Below are 20,127 nucleotides of genomic sequence, written 5' to 3'. Positions count from 1 at the left end.
CCCCCCCCCCCCCCCCCAGCCAGGAGCTAGATCATTTATTACCCCTGGCCTTTTATAGTTGAGAAAATTGAGACGTGAGCAGTTGTGTGGCTTAGCTGGGATCGGATGGCTAATTAGTGACAGGTAGCTGAGGAGTCAGCCGGCTTCGGTGGCAGGGCTGGGGACCATTGCTTCTTGTTGGATAGGCTGTGCTTGCTCTTAGTCACCCCATCCCACCAGTTCGTGCTTGAAGGATTGCCTGTTCTTAATTACTGCCCTGCCACCGCATGTGTAGGTCGTAACGCTAAAAAATGTTTTTAATTTAGCGTTTATGAGATAGTTATATGAGTGTAATATGTAATTCTCATGCTACCAGAGCCTTTTAAATACAATATTCATTGGATATCTGCTCTGCAAGTCCATTGGGGTTAAAGGAAGCTGTAGAGTCTAAGGTAGGAGCATGGGATGTTCCTTATTAATTATATAATGTGCTCCTCAAAACTTAGAGGAAGCTGGGATGTAGCTCAGTGGTGGAGGGGCTGGCTTAGCCTGTATCCAGGTCTCAGGATACAAAAAAAGCAAAAGCTCGCAGCAGAAAACATAGAGACGGATGTATATACACATATGGATGTGAAAATATGTGTATACAATTGTTGAGTGCCAAAACAGAAGGTTACAGTAGTTGGGTACTGGGGCGGAAGCCGGAGTGACTAGTAGGTAGGTGTGTTCGGTAATGACAGAAAGCAATAAGGGTATAGTTTGGGAAGATAACACTTTAAAACTAAACTTTTGGCCAATATATAATTCTGCAGGACACCCAGTTTTGCTACTCTATATACTTGGTGCTCTAGAAATCAGATGTCAGGGTTTTGAAAAACTCTGTAGTTAGTTTTTCCTGTGCGGTGATGCTGTTCTTAACTAATATCACCCCCACCTCCCTCCCCACCCCCATTGCCTGGACACGACTGTGTTGGCTATGGGCTTTTACTGTAACCCTCGCTTCCGTGATGGCGGAAAGGTACTTCCATGCCCTCCCTCCCTGCTGTCGTGTTGAGTACGTATTTCTGGCTTGTTATTTACTAATTTTGATATTTGCGCTGCATTTGTACTTCTCTCGTGAACTGGATGCATGCCTGTGGAGGTGGGTCTGTGAGCTCAGGGGCAGCTGGCTTTATCCTACCCCAGCTGAGATCGTCAGCCTTGGGCTCCGTGCTCAGGAGGGATTGCACCGGATAAGCCTGTGCAGTTGTGCTGACTGTAGAAATTGACGCGCTCAGAACTAGCCAGGGGGACCACAGAAGTAAGAGGGGTGCCTTTGGCAGCTTGGATTATGCTGTCTGCCTTTTCCTTCACCTCACAGCTGAACGAGGTAGTTAGGCACACTTAAGTTGTCTGGAGTCGTCCGTAGACTGACCCCTGAATGTTGGCAGCATGGTTCAGTAGCTACAGCTGCCGACCAAGGCTTAGAAGAAGGTGGAAGTTAGCAGAATGTGGGAGTTTGAGAGATTTGTTGCTCGTGGTTAACAAACACCAATGTTTTAAGTTTCTACACTAGCTGGGGAAATGGGAATCCTTATCTTTTTCTGTGCCTAACCTATTTTGCTGCTAGTAACCAAAAAATGGTAGATTTTATTCATTTTTAGCAGCTGAATAAGACACAGGAATACATTGGCTTCAGTAAATCAAGCTACTGTTCCTTTTAATTTGCATGTTATCCTTTTTGAGGCCCTGTGAGGGAAGTGGAGGAGAAGGCTCAGTTGGTAAAGGGATTGCTTGACTTTGATCTCCATGTAAAACGCTGTGTATTAGTTACTGTTCTGCTGCTGTGATAAAACATGACGAAAGCAGCTTATAGCAGAGTTTATTGTGGATTATAGTTCCAGCAGCTTAGGAATCCATACCGGTGGGGACAGCGTGGCAGCAGGCAGCCAGAGCAGGAAGCAGAGAGAGCAGGCATGAAGCAGGGAAGTAGGGTTAGGCTATGTGCTCCCAAAGTGTACCCCCAATGGAGCACCACCTCCCCAAATCAGCTGAGAACCAGTGTTCTGTAGGAGAGCCTGTGGGTACATTCCTCATTCAGACCACCACAGGTTTGGTCTGGTGACTGCACCTGGGATCCCAGTGTCGGGGAGGCTGAAATCAGCCGATCTCTAGAGCTAGTCTAGCAGAGCTCATGAGCTCCAGGTCAGTGAGAGACCCTTCATCAAACAAGCAGGGTGAATGTGCTTGAGTAACAGCACCAGAGGTATTGTCCTCTGGTCCCCACACCCACAGGGACATGCACATATGCACGCACCCACGCACGCACATGCACACACGCACACACAGCTCTCTAAAAGACTTTAACAAGTTAAAAAAAAATCTCAGCAAAGTAATAAACAAAGGAGGACATGGTGATTGCAACCAGCGAAGGAGAGGGAAAGAATAGGAAGGACACAAAAAGTGGCCAGTGTTGACTTCGGTGACTGTGCTTAAGGAAACAATGGAGTTGAGTTGTTAACGTTCTTCTGTGTGGGTGTTCATCACCTCTCAGGGTGGATGTGATGAGCTGGCCTTAGAAACCCTTTGTCTTTCTGGCTCTGCTGTCCCTGTCCTTCAGTCAGTTTGTCTTGTAACTGTGTCTTTAGTGTAGTGGGGCAAGTGTTGGCGTCAGACACAGCCAGGCTTGCCTCTTCTTACTTATTTGTGGACTATTTGACCTCGACTCATCCCTGTCTCTGAGTCTGTTCTGTAAAGTATAGACTGGGACATTTTAGAGGACGCTGTGATGCTCAGCTAGGTTCTGCATATGTGCAGATAAAAAGCAAACATCCAACTCCTGCTCTAGGTATTCCGAGGTGGGACCTCGGCAGTGTTGGTCTGACCTTTGTCATTTACGTAGTCCTTTGTGGGAACCATTGAACGTTCCCTCTATTTAAAGCCATCCCCACCTTGGAGTCCTTTCCCCAGTGATTGTATTACAGTCTGGCTGCATTTCCCATGAAGGTCTGACTCTTCAGGATCAACGCCAAGCAACATTTTCTTGTTAAATGAAGCATTTAATAGTCTGTCCCTCAGCTGCCTTCCCTGCTTGATTATCTGCCACTCTTTCCTTTGCTGGTGTCCTTAGTGTCAGACCTGAATTCCCTGAGCATCCTGTCTTACCTCCCTGCTTTGTCAATCCAGTGGACGCCTACTTAGCATTTAAGATGTAAGTTGTAATTTACTCTCCTTAGAGCACCCTTCTCCTCCATCCCCTGTGCCTGCAGGGTCATCCCTGGCTCTCATGGACCACATATCATCGATTTAGCCTGTCTGCTGCTGTGTTCTTAGACATCAGCACCAGGCTGTGCCTTGATGAGCTGAAGCTGGCGACCATCCTTCTGTTGTATATAACAGAGATGTTTAAGGAAGTGAACTAATAGGTAGAATTGGTAACACTTCAGTTTATGATATACTGTTGAAGTAGCAATCTAATGTTTAATGTCAAGAGCCAGACTTTAAACATCCATGCTAAATTTGAAAGTCATCTGAGAATTAAAAAAAATATCTGGCCAGTGTGGTGGCACATTCCTTTAAATCCAGCATTCAAGAAGCGGAGCCAGCCTGGTCTACCTAGAAAGTTCTAGATCAGCCAGGGCTATCTAGTGAGAGAGACCCTGTCTAAAAAAAGAAAAGGGGTAAAAAACGGTGGAGATGCATATAGCTGTCTTCCCAGCCCTTAGTGCATGGATCAGTAGTCAGCAAAGAATACATTGAAAAAAGGAAATGGTGCTTATAATCTGTTTTGGTGTTTCGAGGCAGGGTCTCATATGTAGCCTGGGTCGCCCTGGACCTTATGTAGATTGGGTTGATCTCGAACTTACAGGTTGTTCTCTGCCCCTCCACATGGGCCCTGTGACAGTCTCATGCCTACACACACCCGTGCACAGTAATACTAATAATTAAAGAAATGTTTAAGAGGTGAGATCCTTAGCTTTTCTGTTCCGGCATGAGTGTTTCTACTCCGATGCCATGTAACCGTTGTCTGTTTCTAAAGTGTAGTTCTCTTTTATTAATAGAGAAATTAATTTTCAGATATACCAAGTTGATTTGGGAAATGATTCTTTTCGGCTTCTCATTTATCAAGGGAAGTCAAATTGAGAATACATAGTGGGAAAATGCCTTTTTTGTTTTTTTTTTTTGTTCATTTGGACTATTATTGTGTATCATGTTCCTAGCTTTTATATTATTTATAGTGTTCTGGTGGATGTTTCACCCCAAGCCCCCGCCCCATCTCTCTCCAAACCCTACAGCATCTCAGAAAGCCCACCAAATGATGCCCCTCCCCCAGAGATGCTCAAGGCCACTCCCAACAGGGTATTTAAACTGCCTCCAGGAAACAGATGCTTGGTTTTAATGGAAAATCATCTGGGAACGTTGTACCCATTAAACCTGGGCTTTTCCTAGTTCGGTTTGATTTGGTCTGATTGGATTGCTGTGTCTGTGGAGGGACTTATGGGTGCAGACACTTTTCAGTGTGTATTTCATTCATGTCCTCAGATGCTCTTTTATTCGTTACCCTTTCTTTATTTTTATTTTCTGGAGACTGTTCCTTATGTAGCTCAGGCTGGCCTCAGTCTGGAGATCCTCCAGCTGTAGCCAGAACGCGGGAGTACAGGCGTGTATTCCCATGCCCAGCTTCTAAGATACTTCTCGGAAAATATTTCATCACTAACTCATCCCGATGATTTGAGTGATTGGAGCTGTCTTATGGATCCTTTAGTTTTCATTTCAAGTGTGGATTTTATGTAGAAAAATGTCATTGTTGTAAGAAGTTGCTTGGATTTTGCTGGGCATCATTTAATCAGTTACTACATGGGGGTTTCTTAATACTCCTGCATGAAAGTTAACTTTCAGTTGAGGTTGGTCGCTGTTTCCGCTGTGAGAATACTGACTTCAGAAGGAGAAATGGTAACACCAAGTGCATGTCAACATTCAGAAGCACATTCTTCTGATTAGTTTCCCCCTGATTGGAAGTCTCCTTTGGTCTTTGGGAGTATGAAACCAGCCAAGTTGTCCTGCATGTATGTGAGCCACGTGTGTGCAGTGCCCCCAGAGGCCAGAAGGGGGCACCAGATCTCCTGTAAGGAGGTATGGATGGGTGCCTGAAACCAGACCCTGGTCCTTTGCAAGAGCAACAGGTCCTCTCCATCCCTGGAGACTGAGTTAATCCTGAGGGGATTTGACATTAATCAGTGCTCAAGTGCATCACAACAGAAGCAATGAAGGCACGCACATGTCTCAGGGCTGCTAAGTGCTAACTGCTTCTCCATCTTCCACCCTTAAGGTAGAGGTCATGGTACAGATTCCAGCTGTGAGAACTGGTGCGCACTGACTGTCCTGATAGTTTAGCAGAAGCAGGCCCAATGCCCTCCTTTGTGTTAGCCATTGCATTTGTGTTTTGTGAGTGTTTTGAGGCAATAACTTGGTCACCTGAACACCCTGCTGAGAACTTTGTTTCATCTTAGTGGAGGAAGGGCTTTCACTTGTTATTTCTGCATTCCTTTGCCTTTGCTTTCTTTGATTTTCCTGTAGTGTGTGTGTGTGTGTGTGTGTGTGTGTGTGTCTGTCTGTCTGTCTGTCTGTACATATGTGTATTTATAGAGGCCAGAAGTCAATCTCGAATGTTGCTCAGGCAACATACACCTTGTCATTTGAGGCAGTCTCATTAACCTGGCTGCCCAGGGAAAGCCACTCACTCCCCCACCCCCTAGCAGTGTTGGGGTTCCAAGTAGGATGCCAGTATATCCCACTGTTGACATGGATTCTGGGCATCCTGCTCTTACGGACTGAGTCATTCTTTTGTGGCCTTCAGACCACACTGTCACAGAAGACACACCGGGATCAACTCATTGTTTGTAGAGCTGATAAATAAAGGGAAAAGTAAGCTCATCCTTACAGTCCGGTATATCACGCAGCTGGCTTAGATCATGAGGAAATGTTTTTAGAAAATCCGCTTAGTATAAGTTCAGCGGATCTAGACGAGGATTACAATACCCACTAACGCAGGAACAGAGAAGGGCTTGAGGATCTTCAGGGAGCACAGTAGTAGTTCCTAAGCTGACGAGCAGGTCTTTCCACAAGAGGGAAAAAATAGTGTTTTTGATTTAAAGGCTCTTAAGATTTAGCTTTTTTGAGTTTGTATTTGTATTAAACTTTTGTCATACCTAAAAGCATTTTGGTCACAGATGACATTAAGATAACTTACTTGTTTGATTTTACATGGATAATAGTTTCAGAATAAAACCATCAGTGTTACTGCTAATATGATCACTGGAAATAATTTATGATATTTCTACTACACTTGTTTTAGAAAACATTGTTAGGATTTACTTTATTGTTTTTAAGTTATGTGAAGTACTTACTTTATATGTGGTTAAGCTACCATCTCTATGTTAGATGTTTCTACTTTCAAAGATTAAAAAAATTAATATTCATATGGTTTCAAGTTAAAAATCAAACCTATAAACAATGAGAGTCTGGCCCTTGCCACTGTTCCCTCCACCTGGTTCCTCACTCCCACTATAGAAAACTTTTCTGGTTGTGTTTCTAGGAAAATCTTCCAGTTCTAGGATAAACATGTACGTATGTGCAGCTACATACATCCCGTAGCTGAGAAGGCTGTTTGTACTTGTACACACCTCTCCTAGATTTAGAAGTAGCTTGTGGGCCTGTGAGCAGACTGGGCCACACCTGTGTGATTCCAGGTCCCCATGGCACAGTGGAAGGAGGACTATTCCTGTCCGCCACATGCGTGCTGGGATAAAGGTTTTCAGAGTGGCTTCCTGAACCTACACAGCTGTTTCCCTGCGTGCTGTTAGATTTATCAGCACATCCTCAGGTCACTCACAGCGGTGTGTGTAGATACGCTTCGTCTTCTTATATCCACAAGTAGCACTTCATTATGAGACCGTTCCTCACCTTGCAAGTCAGTCTTTTGCTGTTAAAAATGATATGTTTCTTTTTTTTTTTTTTTTTTTCCAGTTTGCCTGTTTGTCTTTGGGCTGAAGCCCTAAGAGCATGCTGGGTCGCACGCTGCACGAACCTGCCACTTTGCTAGGTATCGCCACGTTTTCTTCCAGAAGATTTGTCTCATTCTGCATTTCTAGAAATTACAATGCAGTTGTACTCTGTAATTCGGTGAGCCTTTAGGGTATACAAAGTTGAATTAGATACGCACGGGATAGAAGGAAGGGCCATAGTTACTGTTGAAATCTCAGCTTAAATACAGGCTCCTGCCTTTGCCCTTGGTTAACCAGCAGGCTTAGGTGGTAAAGAGCCCTTTGCTGAAGGAGGTACCATGTGCTGGATGTGAGACAGGAGACAGCAGGCTGGCACTGAGCTGGCAGCTCTCTCCGCTGCCTACTGTTCACAGTGCCGGAAGGTGCTGTGACGTCTGGGGGAGAAGAGTCATCAGTGGTCTAAGCCAGCTGTGGGTCCTACATGCTACAGTCCTGACCTGCAAGCAAGGCATGCTGGGTGCTCCGTCCTGCGTGGTACACCTGCTGGCTGGCCCAGGGAGCATCCCCAAGAGGGTGGGAGGATGAGAGCGAGAGGATGGACGGACACCACCGGCACTGCTCTGTGGGTGTGGCGTGGCTGTTGCTAGGCACACAGCAGCAGTGGCTGCCTGCATAAGCCGTGCATGGATAAAATAAGGACCTGGTGGGAGGGGGGCTCGTTGGGAGAAGAAAGCATCAACCCGAGTGGGAGAGGGGTAAGAGGAGGTGACGGGGAATGAGCTTGATATACGGTCATGAGATGGTTATACATGAGGTTGTCAAATAGACACTATCTCAAAGTTGTTGTTTTTCTTACCTTAGCATGAATTAGTAAGCTTTATGAAAATGAAATATATACTTTTAGCATAGACTTTTCCTCGCTGTGTGTTTGCGTGTGAATTACATAATAAATGAAATTACTTTTTTTAATGAAAAAGATAATTTAGAAAGTACTGTCTGAGCTTTCATTTGGCACAGTAAATATTTTGCAATAAATTATTAAGCTTTGGGGACAGAAAGTACCATTTGCTGTCAATAAGTTTGCTATTTATAAATTCATTTACTTTGAAGTTGGGAATTTATAGATTTATTTGATAAAATTTTGGTTGTCCCTACATGGTCACGTAGTAGTCTGTGATTTTGAGAGGCTGTTAACATTGTCTCTGCTTTCTGCAACGTTTTTATTCTCTGCTGGATATTTTATAAGGCTTTTTATTGGTGATTTATTGGTTTCACAAGTGAATGAGTATTTCTGTATATTGGGGAAGAAGTGGCATGTCCAGCTGCTGTTTGACATGAAGGTTCAGGAAGGATGGCTCATAGTCTTCCCAGTGCTTCCCTAGGAAGGACCAGATTGGAAAGGAGTGGGTTCGGGACTTTATAGGTTCTGACTTTTTGGACTTTTCCATGTAGATTAAAAAAAAAAAATCACTGAATGGTTTACAAGATTCTTGGTTTTACAATTGAGAGAGCAACTGGAGGGAGACATGTCTTATTTTTTGCAAACATTTTGTAAATTCGTTGAACAATATTATGTATATATATTTTTACTAATGTAGAAACTGAAGCGTGCTGTTCTTAATGGCCATGAAGTAAATGTTTCTCAGGAGCACAGTATCCCTGAGTGATTTTAGGGATTGCCTTCGTGCTCATGGCAGCCAGGAGATGGGGTGTGGGGGGTTGTAGTTAGGCCCATTCCTAGTCCGCCATTTGGGTTTAGGTTAATGAACATATAACCCAGAACTGGATCTGGGACCTGACCATGAAGTACAGCGGTGGGGCAGTCAGTGAATTTTGATTGGGGCTTGTGCATTTGGTGGTAATTTTAATCATTTACTGCCTAGATTTGATGATTTTATGATCAGCTAGGAGAATATCCTTGGACTTGGAATACAGTGTGTATGTCCATGTGTATATGTACATATTAATGGGTTGAAACATTCTCAAACGACTCAGACATGTTAATAACATCCAGATTGTGGGGACTGCTACTCAGGAGCGCTGAAGTTCTTATGTCAATTTAAAATGCCTTTTTAAAAAAAATATTTATTTATTTATGATGTATACAATATTCTGTCTGTGTATGCCTGCAGGCCAGAAGAGGGCACCAAACCTCATTACAGATGGTTGTGAGCCACCATGTGGTTGCTGGGAATTGAACTCAGGACCTTTGGAAGAGCAGGCAATACTCTTAACCGCTGAGCCATCTCTCCAGCCCCCTTAAAGTGCTTTCAAAATAAAAACCAGTGGTTTATCCAAGTCACATCCAGTACAAGGCAGGATAGGATAGTTGAACTTAGGGCTAGCTTGTTCTAAAAGTGTTTATCTCTCTTTCTAAGGTTATAGATGATAGCAAAGCTAAGAAATTAAGAAAGCTTTTCTTCATGTCTGTTAATTGTACCTACTGTGACAGTATTTCTGTATTTTCATATCTCTTCCAAATCAGGTTACCTTCTGTGGTATTTCCACCATGAGATCACGTTGTAAATGTTAAGTAGGTTTTTTTCTTTTTCTTTTTAAACAGTATTTTATTGTAAGCATGAACTTTATATAGATTGTTTTACAGCTTATGTATTTTGATTCAGTTTTGAATTAAGTCCTTAAAAATAACTGTACTCTTTTGGCTTTAGCTTAGACTGTCTTAGGATGAAGCCTTTGCTATGGCTAATGACCCCTTGGAAGGCTTCCATGAAGTGAATCTTGCTTCACCTACTTCTCCGGACCTTCTTGGTGTGTGTGACCCAGGAACCCAAGAGCAGACGACCTCCCCGAGCGTCATCTACCGGCCACACCCTTCGTCTTTATGTTCTGCGCCTCTCCAGGCTAATGCCTTAGATCTTTCTGATCTTCCCACACAGCCTGTGTACTCATCCCCTAGGCGTTTAAACTGTGCGGAGATTCCCAATGTCAGGTATGAGATCCCAGCACGCAGATAGCTCATATCAGATTCCCAGTGTCGGGTATGAGATCCCAGCACGCAGATAGCTCATATCAGATTCCCAGTGTTGGGTATGAGATCCCAGCACGCAGATACCTCATATCAGATTCCCAGTGTCAGGTGTGAGGTCACCAGCACGCAGATACCCGATGTCAGGTGTGAGATCTCCAGCACGCAGATACCCGATGTCAGGTGTGAGATCTCCAGCACGCAGATACCCGATGTCAGGTGTGAGATCTCCAGCACGCAGATACCCGATGTCAGGTGTGAGATCACCAGCACGCAGATACCCGATGTCAGGTGTGAGGTCACCAGCACGCAGATACCCGATGTCAGGTGTGAGGTCACCAGCACGCAGATACCTAACATCAGGTACAGAGAGCCACCACACTTATTTTGGATAATTGTTATTTTTAAAAGTTTGCTTGATGTCTTAAATTATCCTTTTTAGAAAATTTAAATGATAAAAGTATGCCCATGTAGAGTGATATATTTTAATCCTTAGACCAGGAATTGGCAAACTTATGTCGATATCCACTGTAGGTTTAGCAGGCCATATAGTTTTCCTTTTTAAAAGATTTTATTTACTTTCTGCATATGGATGTTTTGCTTGCATATGTATCTGTACCTCGTGTGTAGTACCTATGGAGGCTGGAAGACGGCATCAGATCCCCTGAACTGAGTTACAGATGGTTTTAGCATCATGCCAGGCCCGAGATTCAAATCTGTGTCCTCTGAAAGAACAGCAAGTGCTGTTAACCTCCAAGCCCTCTCTCCAGCCCCAGGCCATACAGGTTTTGTACCAGTTCTTCAGTTTTGTTCTGCAGGCAGTATGTAAATGAATCAGTATGACTCTTCCGGTAAAACTTGTGCCACAGAAATTTCATCTTGAGTTTTACAGGTCATACAGTGTTACTGATTCTTTGTCATCAGTTCCTGCCTTGTGCCCTTACGAGAGCCATGCAGACTTGATTCAGCCTTCAGCTGCAGCCATGTCCCTGTCCTGGAGAAGTAGTACTCAGTAGCCCTTTCTGTGTTGTGCTGATGAATGGTAGCCACTGACCACGTGCCACTGTTGAGCCCTGAAGTGTAGCTGGCACGAGCCCACCGTTAGTTAAGTGTAGATCGCCTAGTTCGTTGGCACGTTTATTGCACACCTTCTGAGCTTCCTCTCCTTGCAGCGTTCACGTTCCGGACCCCGCATCGTCTGTGACGTCTGGAGTGACAGTGGGCCTCACGAAGCTGACGTCAAGGAAGGACAGCTGTAATGCTGAGAGGGAGTTTTTGCAGGGTGCCACCGTCACAGAGGCTCCTGTTTGCAGCGATGACATCTTTGGGTTGAGTACGGATAGCCTGTCACGTTTACGAAGCCCATCTGTTCTGGAAGTTAGAGAGAAGGGCTATGAAAGGTTGAAAGAAGAACTTGCGAAAGCCCAGAGGGTAAGAAAACCATGTGTCCTTCCATCCATTCCCTTGGCATGACTTCTTGGGATGCAGCTCGTGACCACATTTGTCTTGTTGCTCTCAGCCTTCACTGAGGCTGGGCCTCATTGGAAGTATCCGTGAGTGTGTGAAATAGTCTAGCTCTGCCTGGGAAACTCTGCGCTGGCTGCTGGCTGTCTGGCTTTACCTCTAACACAGTCTCGCGGATGGTATCTCGAGTGAACCATCTCCTTATGTGGGCTTGGTCGCCACTCCGGGAGTCCTCCAGTCTGGTTCTTCTTACTTGGAGGAATTGTTTTGGTGATGTCACCTTTCTTCTGCCGATTGTCAATATTGTCTGTATTTTACATTGTAGAATTTCCTTTCCTTGCTATTTTCCTTTTTATTTGTCCTCAAATTCAGTGCCAGCTCTCATCATACCCCTACCCGAGACTGAAATGAAATTGCAGGGAGAACTGTGTAGCATTAGGAAACAGGAAATATATTTATCTATTTGTTGTGTATGTGTGTGTGTTGTGTGAATGAGAGGGGATGTATGTCCCCTGTGTGTGTGTGCAGAGGCCAGGAGGCAGCAGGGGATGTTTTTCCTATTGCTCTCTGCCTTTACCTTTGAGACAAGGTCTTTCTTTGAACCGTTTTCTCCATTAGGCTAGAAGATGGCGAGCATCAGTGATCCTTCTGTCTCCTCTTCACCCCTAGAGCTGCGGTTATAGGTTTATGTCAGGATGCTAGACTTGTCTCGTGGGTGCAGGGATCTGAACTCTGGTCTTTATGACTGCGCAGTAAACATTCTTAACTGTTTAGCTATCTCTGTAGCCCAGGAAAAGTCATAAATGAACAATCTTACTTTATCAGCCTAAAAACCAAAGGAAAGTTAAAACACAGTGAGTAGAAAAATGGGAAAGATAAAGAGTGAGAGTGGAATTCAGTGAAATTAACAAGAGAAATAGAAAACAAAATAACTGGATTCTTTAAAACATCAATAAAATTGACAAACCTCGCCGCCGAGCAGTGGTGGCGCACGCCTTTAATCCCAGCACTTGGGAGGCAGAGGCAGGTGGATCTCTGTGAGTTCGAGGCCAGCCTAGTCTACAGAGCTAGTTCCAGGACAGGCTCCAAAGCTACAGAGAAACCGTCTTGAAAGAACAAGCAAACAACCTCCCCCAATTGACAAACCTTTGGCAAAAAAAAACAAAAACAAAAACAAATTACCAGTATTAAGAGTAAAATGAGTATTACTCCTGATTCTACAGACAGCAAAAGTACAATTTAGGGATGATCAGAAAAATTCTACGTATATAAATTTGACAGCTGTGGTCAAATACCAATTTGTATTTTAAAAACTGAGAAAATCTGTCAGATTTATTTCTTTAATGCCATGACATATATTCCACCATCTGTCCACCATGGCGTTCCCAGCAAAGCATAACTGTGTGACATATATACTGAATTGTATTAGGATGAGGGTAATGTAGTTTTAATACAACGTAGGACTCAAGTCTTGAGGATTTGAATATGAAAATATTTTCTGAATTCTGATAACTTGTGAATCAAAATTACATCATGGGCCATTGCATATTCATACCTGCCTTGTTTTCATCCTTTTATTTGGACCTTTCTGTTTAGAGCAAGTCTTGCTTTTTATCCTTTTTTACTAATATGTGCCCATTGATTGGTGTATTTAGGCCATTTATATTTAATGCAATATTGATAAAATTTGGCTAAATCTCTTGTCTTACCATTTGTATTCTGTCGTTCTATTTGATTTTTCTTATTCATCCTTTTGTATTCATTATTTTTATAATTTCACTCTTACTTTTTTTGACTTCCTGGCTAATTTTTGTTGTGTTAATGTAGTTTATGACTTAGAGTACACTCCTTTCACCTGTTACTGTCTGCTTCCCAGCTGCATACTGCCTATGCGCAGTGTAAGAACCTTAGAAGTGTTTCTCTTTTCTTCCAGCTCTGTGCAGTGGTTATCATATACGTCATATATTTTAAATCTCATCATGCACTTTGATTTTTGCACTGAACATTTGATTATTTTAAGGAGATAAATAATGAGTAATAATTTTCAGTTTTCTACACATAGCTTCTGTTTCCAGTGTTGCTCTTTGGTTTCAAGTGTATCTAGATTTCCAGCTGTCGTTTTCTTTCTGCTTGAAGGTCACCTTTAACATGTTTCCTGTTTGCATATGCTACTTTAGTTTTTGCAGTTCACTGGCCGCAGACTTGGAGGTCGATGTACATATTCTTTCTCTTAGTTGAAAAGATTTTGCTTTGCTGTCTCCCGCACACCTTGGTTCCCACAGGAGCTGCTCTGTCTGTGCCGTCTGTGCTGTTTGCCGCTGGGAGAGTCTTCTGTAAGCAGTTCCATGCTTTCCCCGTGCAGTACAGTTTTCTTCTGGGCTGTGCACACACCCTTAGAGTGTGATGCTCTTCTCTGTGTGTTAGAGTGTGGGGTTCTGTTCTTCTAGTCGTTTCCCTCTGCGTGTCATTGTGGATCGTTTCTCACAGTTGCCAGTGCTGGTCTTTCCTTCTGCAGTATCTGACCTGTCTCAGACTTCGTGGTTTTCATGCCCAAAGTCTAAACCTTTAAATAGTTTGCTTTTGTTGTGTAACATGTTGACCCTTACTTCTAACTTCCTGAACTTAGGGCTTGACCATCCTCTCGTCTCATCTGCTCACATGACCCAGGGCTCACTTTGTTTCCCTCTTCTGGGAAACAATCTTTTGTTGGCACGTGCCCAGTGGCTTGAGAATTGTTCTCCTGGTTTTTCAGTTGTGTCGTGTGGGTGGTAAATTGGACCATTACTCTGTCTTGATTAGAATGGGAAGTTGCGTTCCCTCCAATGTGGGTCTCTGTCTCTTGTCTCCTTTCATCGCCTGATGAAGGTTAATATTCAGGAGGAAGCCTATATGTTTTTCTTTGGGTTCTCCTTCTTATTTAGCTTCTCTAAGAACCTGAATTATAGGCTCAATGTCCTTTATTTATGGCTAGAAACCAAATATGAGTGAGTACATCCCATGTTCCTCTTTTTGGGTCTGGCTTACCTCACTCAGGATAGTGTTTTCTATTTCCACCCATTTGCCTGCAAACTTCAAGAAGTCCTTGTTTTTTATTGCTGAGTAGTACTCTAATATGTATATATATTCCATACTTTCTTCATCCATTCTTCAATTGAAGGGCATCTAGGTTGTTTCCAGGTTCTGGCTCTTTGCTTTAATTGTGTTCCCTTATATTGCTTATCTGCCCACTTTATCCAGGTAACCGCTTCCTGAATCTACACATCCACACATGTGCACACTGCAGTTTTCTGAGCTTCCCAAGGAAGATTAAGCATTTTGTTCATGAAGTGTGTGATGTAATCTTGCTGTATTTTGTTGATATCATGGATATGTATATGGGTATGCAGGCATATTGTACACTTACGTACATATGCATAATATACTAGATGGGTTAGTAACTTATAAGCAGTATAATATATTAGAAACTTAACCTTTTATTTGTGAAATACTCTGAAGAGAGGTTGCTCTCCTGTGAAGTAGTTAGGGATCTTTGTTCTGTGGTGGGCTTTGTGTTTTTCGAGACAGGGTTTCTCTGTAGCTTTGGAGCCTGTCTTGGAACTAGCTCTGTAGACCAGGCTGGTCTTGAACTCACAGAGAACTGTCTGCCTCTGCCTGCCGAGTGCTGGGATTAAAAGCGTGTGCCACCACCGCCTGGATAGACTTTGTAATCTTGTAGGACTGAAAATCACTTTCCAGCAACAGATCCATAGTGTTTGAATAGGGGAGCCGCCCATGAGACTGAGAGGTGTGGTGTGCCAGAGATCACGGTGTAACTCTCTAGTTATCTAGTTATCAACTGTCTTCCCCAGGTTGTTGCTGAAGATCAGTGTGGGTAGAATAAAGGCTTTAGTATGTCCTTATTAGGCACATGCCTTTAATCCCAGCACTCGAAGCAGAGGCAGTGGGATCTCTATGAGTGAGGCCCTGTATCAAAAAATAAACCAGATTAAATTGAGAAAAATAACCTGTTAGGGTCCCGTGTCTGCCGACCTGCTTTTGGTCCAGGAGGTAACGTGGCTGAAGACACAGTCAGTAGCTGCTTCAGATTGGCTTTTCACTTAACAGTATGCATTTAAGGGTCTTGAGTATCTCTTCATGGGTGCACTGCTCACTTTAGCACCGAGTGCTCACCTGTTGTGTTGGACTGACCGAAGTTGCTGCTAAGAAGGATTCCTAGTAAAGGACCTTGACTGCTCCCAGGTCTGAGGAGTTACAGATGAAGCCCTAAAAACATTTGCATGCATGTTTTTATGTAGGCCTAAGTCTTCAGCTTCTTCGGATCTGTGCCAGGATACTGGATGATTTGTTAAGACTGTGTCTGCTTTTGTAAGTAACTATCAAATCATTTTCCAAAGTGAGCACACGCCTTATTCTCCCAGCAGCAGGGGATGGGACTTTTTTGTGCTCCATGTCCTCATGAGCGTGCAGTGTCTTCTGTGGTTGGGTTTTGGCCGTTCTGACGGTGTCTGGTGGCGTTTTGTTTTACCTGCAGTTGCTGGATAAAAGAGAACACTGAGACCATTGAGTGTCTTTCAGAAACTTATTTATCACCTGTGTGTCTTCTTTGGTGAAATGTCTTGGTCTGGTATTTTGTTCATTTAAAGTTTTTCTTCTGTTAATGTTGTTAATAATTCTTGTCATGTTTTGGATAATAGTTCTTTATCACGTATGTCCTTTGCAAATGTGAATCCTGTCTGTGGCTCACCATTCTTCTCTTTCTCTCCTTCTCTCCCTTCCCCTCCTCGTGTGTGTGCGCGCATGCGTGTGTTTGTGTGTCCGTGTCTGTGTCCTCACCCCCATGGACTGAACCCAGGGCCTCGTCCTGTTAGGCAAGCACTCTTCCATTGAGTCATCTCAGTTATTATTTTGTTAGCTTTATTTTTCAAGTCATGGTTCTATAGTTTCCTTTTCACTCTTAATAAAGCTTCAGCAGGTTTTGTTTTGTGAGAGTTACTGATACTTAATCTACTCCATCACTCAAGGAAGTTCATAGGGCAGATGTTTTCTGAGATCTTACAGGTGTGTTACTTTGTGGCCTTATGGAAGATTGGCTGGATGAAAAACATTCAACTTATAGTCTAGAGTTGTTTTGTTTTTTAAATAATACTTCATTGTTTTGTAGCATAAAATACCCCTGTTGAAGTTTCATATCCGATTTTTTTCTCTCTTATAGGAAACTTGACTTTTAGAAATGTTTTTAAACAGACAGAAACATAAAATCATATGTATTAATATGTTACTATCATGTAACTAATATGTATGTTGTGTCGTGTTTAAATCATGTTAAACATATTTAGCTCTTCCAAGTTTTCTATTGACAAAGTTTTTGGAATCCTTTATTATAGGTTTTGGAATATTCAACACGTTATTGTTTGCAGTCACCCTGCATACCAGAGCATCTTGTTTCTGTTTAACTGTAACTTTATCCATTTCTATTTCTCATGTGCATGTATCTTGAGTTTCTAAAGGAACATTAGGAAGTTTGGGTGCAGGAGCAGGGTAGCCTGTGGCCTTCCTTGTGATTGGTGTGTCTTTTTCATGGCTTGCATCTTTCGGAGCTCTCCTTGTTCAGCCAGGTTTTCTCTAGGGCAGCGTTTCTGGGGGTCTTAGCGCCTCAGCATTCCACTGTCAGGTCAGAGTTTCGCATCACAGCCTGTCTCAACCCATCTGCTGTGTTTTGGTGGTTTTCTGGCAGCAGGTTTTCCCTCAGTGTGAGGCTGTGCTGTGCTGGGAGAGGCTCCCTGCTCACCACTCTACCGTGTGTCACGTTTCCTAGCAGCCCGCCACCTCCGGGATGGAGCATATGGCTGGTCGCGTTCACCTGCAAGTGAGGCCTGGGAAACCTTTCTGCTTTTCCCATCTTCTCAGCTGTGTTCTTCCCCTTTTCTCCACCGTGCGAGTCCTTACACTTTGAGGTGTGTGTAATGATTGTGGGGCTGCATCTCTTGCTTCATGCCCGCACAGCGAGGACATGTTCTCTATAGCCTGAGATTTGCAAGGGATTTCTTCTGCCAGGTTTTGTTGAGGATTTATCATCAGGTTCTCAAGCTTAGGATATTTGGTTTTCAAGAGTTGTCTTTGGGAGATTAAAATCTTAAGCTGCCTTCTGTGACCTGACTAGTTATTACATTGTCTGAGGAACTGAATGACGTGGACAGAGCTTCTTAGACAGGGTTTCTCTGTGTAGCTCTGGGGCCTGTCCTGGAACTCACTCTGTAGATCAGACTGGCCTTGAACTCACAGAGATCCACCTACCTCTGCTTCCCAAGTACTAGAGTTGAAGGTTTGTGCCACCACTGCCCAGCTAGAGCTTTAGATTTTTTAAAATCTTTGTTTGAAAGGTTAGTTTCAAGTGATTTCAACATATAAAATCAAGTATTTTGATGTTTGAATACAATCTTGTGTGTGGTGTGTGTTTGTCACGCATGTGGATGTACATGCATGTGTGTGGAAGTCAGAGACTGATAAGGTTGTTGTCTTTTGTTGCTTTCTCATATTGCTGGGACAGGGTCTCTCACGGAGTGTGGAGCTCACCTGTTTGCAGGCTGGCTAGCCAGTGAGCTAGGGATCTTTCTGTCTCTGTCTCCTCCGTGCTGGGGTTGCAGGTGTGCACCGCTGTGCCCGTGAGCTCTGGGATCTGTCCGTCTCTGTCTCCTCTGTGCTGGGGTTGCAGGTGTGCACTGCTGTGCCCGTGAGCTCTAGGATCTGTCTGTCTCTGTCTCCTCTGTGCTGGGGTTGCAGGTGTGCACTGCTGTGCCCGTGAGCTCTAGGATCTGTCCGTCTCTGTCTCCTCTGTGCTGGGGTTGCAGGTGTGCACTGCTGTGCCCGTGAGCTCTAGGATCTGTCCGTCTCTGTCTCCTCTGTGCTGGGGTTGCAGGTGTGCACTGCTGTGCCCGTGAGCTCTAGGATCTGTCCGTCTCTGTCTCCTCTGTGCTGGGGTTGCAGGTGTGCACTGCTGTGCCCGTGAGCTCTAGGATCTGTCCGTCTCTGTCTCCTCTGTGCTGGGGTTGCAGGTGTGCACTGCTGTGCCCGTGAGCTCTAGGATCTGTCCGTCTCTGTCTCCTCTGTGCTGGGGTTGCAGGTGTGCACTGCTGTGCCCGTGAGCTCTAGGATCTGTCCGTCTCTGTCTCCTCTGTGCTGGGGTTGCAGGTGTGCACTGCTGTGCCCGTGAGCTCTAGGATCTGTCCGTCTCTGTCTCCTCTGTGCTGGGGTTGCAGGTGTGCACTGCTGTGCCCGTGAGCTCTAGGATCTGTCCGTCTCTGTCTCCTCTGTGCTGGGGTTGCAGGTGTGCACTGCTGTGCCCGTGAGCTCTAGGATCTGTCCGTCTCTGTCTCCTCTGTGCTGGGGTTGCAGGTGTGCACTGCTGTGCCCGTGAGCTCTAGGATCTGTCCGTCTCTGTCTCCTCTGTGCTGGGGTTGCAGGTGTGCACTGCTGTGCCCGTGAGCTCAGGGATTTGTCTCCCTGCTGTGCCTGCTTTTTCACATGGGTTCTGGATCCAAACTCGGGTCTTCTACGCTTTTGTGGTGGGGACTTTACTGACTGAACCATCTATCCCCTTTAAGTAAACATTTAAAAAATCATTAATTTTATTGACATTAGAAAGCAAAATTGAAAGAAGTTCATGCTTGGGAGAAATAAATATGTTCAGAGAAAAGCTAAAGGGGAAATAGTGTTTTTTTATGTGTTATATTCATATTTAGTCTCTGGACGTTTTCTGGGAGAAATCTAATGTAACGTGTTGATTTGTTGTAATTGTGGTTGTTTGTTTGTCTTCCATCTAGCAGGTACTAGGAGATGGTGTTAATATTTTATAATTCTATTAATAACTATTATATAGTCGATATAATCTCATTTCAGACTGAAGAGATCTAAAACAAAATTATCAATTTCTCATAGGAATTGAAGTTAAAAGATGAAGAATGTGAGAGACTTTCGAAAGTGCGAGATCAACTTGGGCAGGAGTTGGAAGAACTCACAGCTAGTTTATTTGAGGTTGGTCTGTTTATGTTGTGGCCAAGAGCAACATCTCAATTTTAAATGTTGATAGAATTGGTTTTGTGAAGGAATCTTGAGACGGCTATGGCTAGCTTCATGAGTATTCATAATTCCTGTAAGCAAGAAAATATAATCTGTAATTATAATAATAAAATATAGTCTCTAATTTAAAATAGTGTAAGAAGAAATTAGAATTCCATAGGCTATCAGTATCTGGTGGTGTAAACGTGTGTGTGAAAGGAAAGGTTAGTAAGTCTAGTTTTAAATTTTACCAGTTATTTAGGGACTACTGTGATTTTTTTTCTTAATTTTTAATTTTCTTTTATGATTGCAAACCCCTGAGGTGTAGTCATTGCTGTAGGGTGATTTGAGGGATATTAGTTGGTACACTTCTTATCTCCTGCTTGCCCTCGGGACCAAGCTTTCTACCCAGCTTTGGTTCTGGATAGCAGTGCGTTGGCGCAGAGACACAGATGCAGTGGGGTGGGGGGGTGTGAGACAGGCAGAGAGAGACGGTAAAGAACTGGCGCCTGCCTGTGGAGGCCACCACGTGCCAGGGCTGTGAGGTGAGCTGGCAAGCTGGTCTGAGTGTGAAGGCCTGAAACTGGAAGAGCCATGTTTCAGAGTCTGAAGGGAGAACAGATTTACTCGGTGGGGCGGTAGGCTTTTTGTTCTGCTAAG

General features: G+C 43.9%; 1 protein-coding gene across 5 annotated transcripts in view; it reads left to right on the top strand.

Moving 5' to 3' along the window:
- Rab3ip (RAB3A interacting protein) overlaps window positions 1-20,127 on the top strand; it is a 43,369-nt gene that overhangs the window by 2,480 nt on the left and 20,762 nt on the right. For 2 of the 5 annotated variants that reach the window (XR_007590616.1, XM_050135483.1), the window contains exons 2-5: window positions 6,985-7,060; window positions 9,632-9,912; window positions 11,121-11,379; window positions 19,348-19,443. Coding sequence is in view for 4 of the 5 variants with exons in the window: in XM_050135483.1 (XP_049991440.1) it covers window positions 9,662-9,912; window positions 11,121-11,379; window positions 19,348-19,443 (606 nt within the window). In the remaining variant the exon portion in view is untranslated. Of the gene's footprint in view, window positions 1-6,984; window positions 7,141-9,447; window positions 9,496-9,631; window positions 9,913-11,120; window positions 11,380-19,347; window positions 19,444-20,127 lie in introns of all 5 variants that reach the window. The other 3 variants (XM_050135486.1, XM_050135485.1, XM_050135484.1) reach the window with 3 other exon arrangements.

This window comes from Alexandromys fortis, unplaced genomic scaffold (genome assembly GCF_014885135.2).
Source record: "Alexandromys fortis isolate MF-2015 unplaced genomic scaffold, M_Fortis_MF-2015_v1.1 scaffold_24, whole genome shotgun sequence".
Classification (NCBI taxonomy): Eukaryota; Metazoa; Chordata; class Mammalia; order Rodentia; family Cricetidae; genus Alexandromys; species Alexandromys fortis.
The sequence above is the reverse complement of the archived record's forward strand: the minus strand, read 5'-3'. Positions and strand labels throughout refer to the sequence as shown.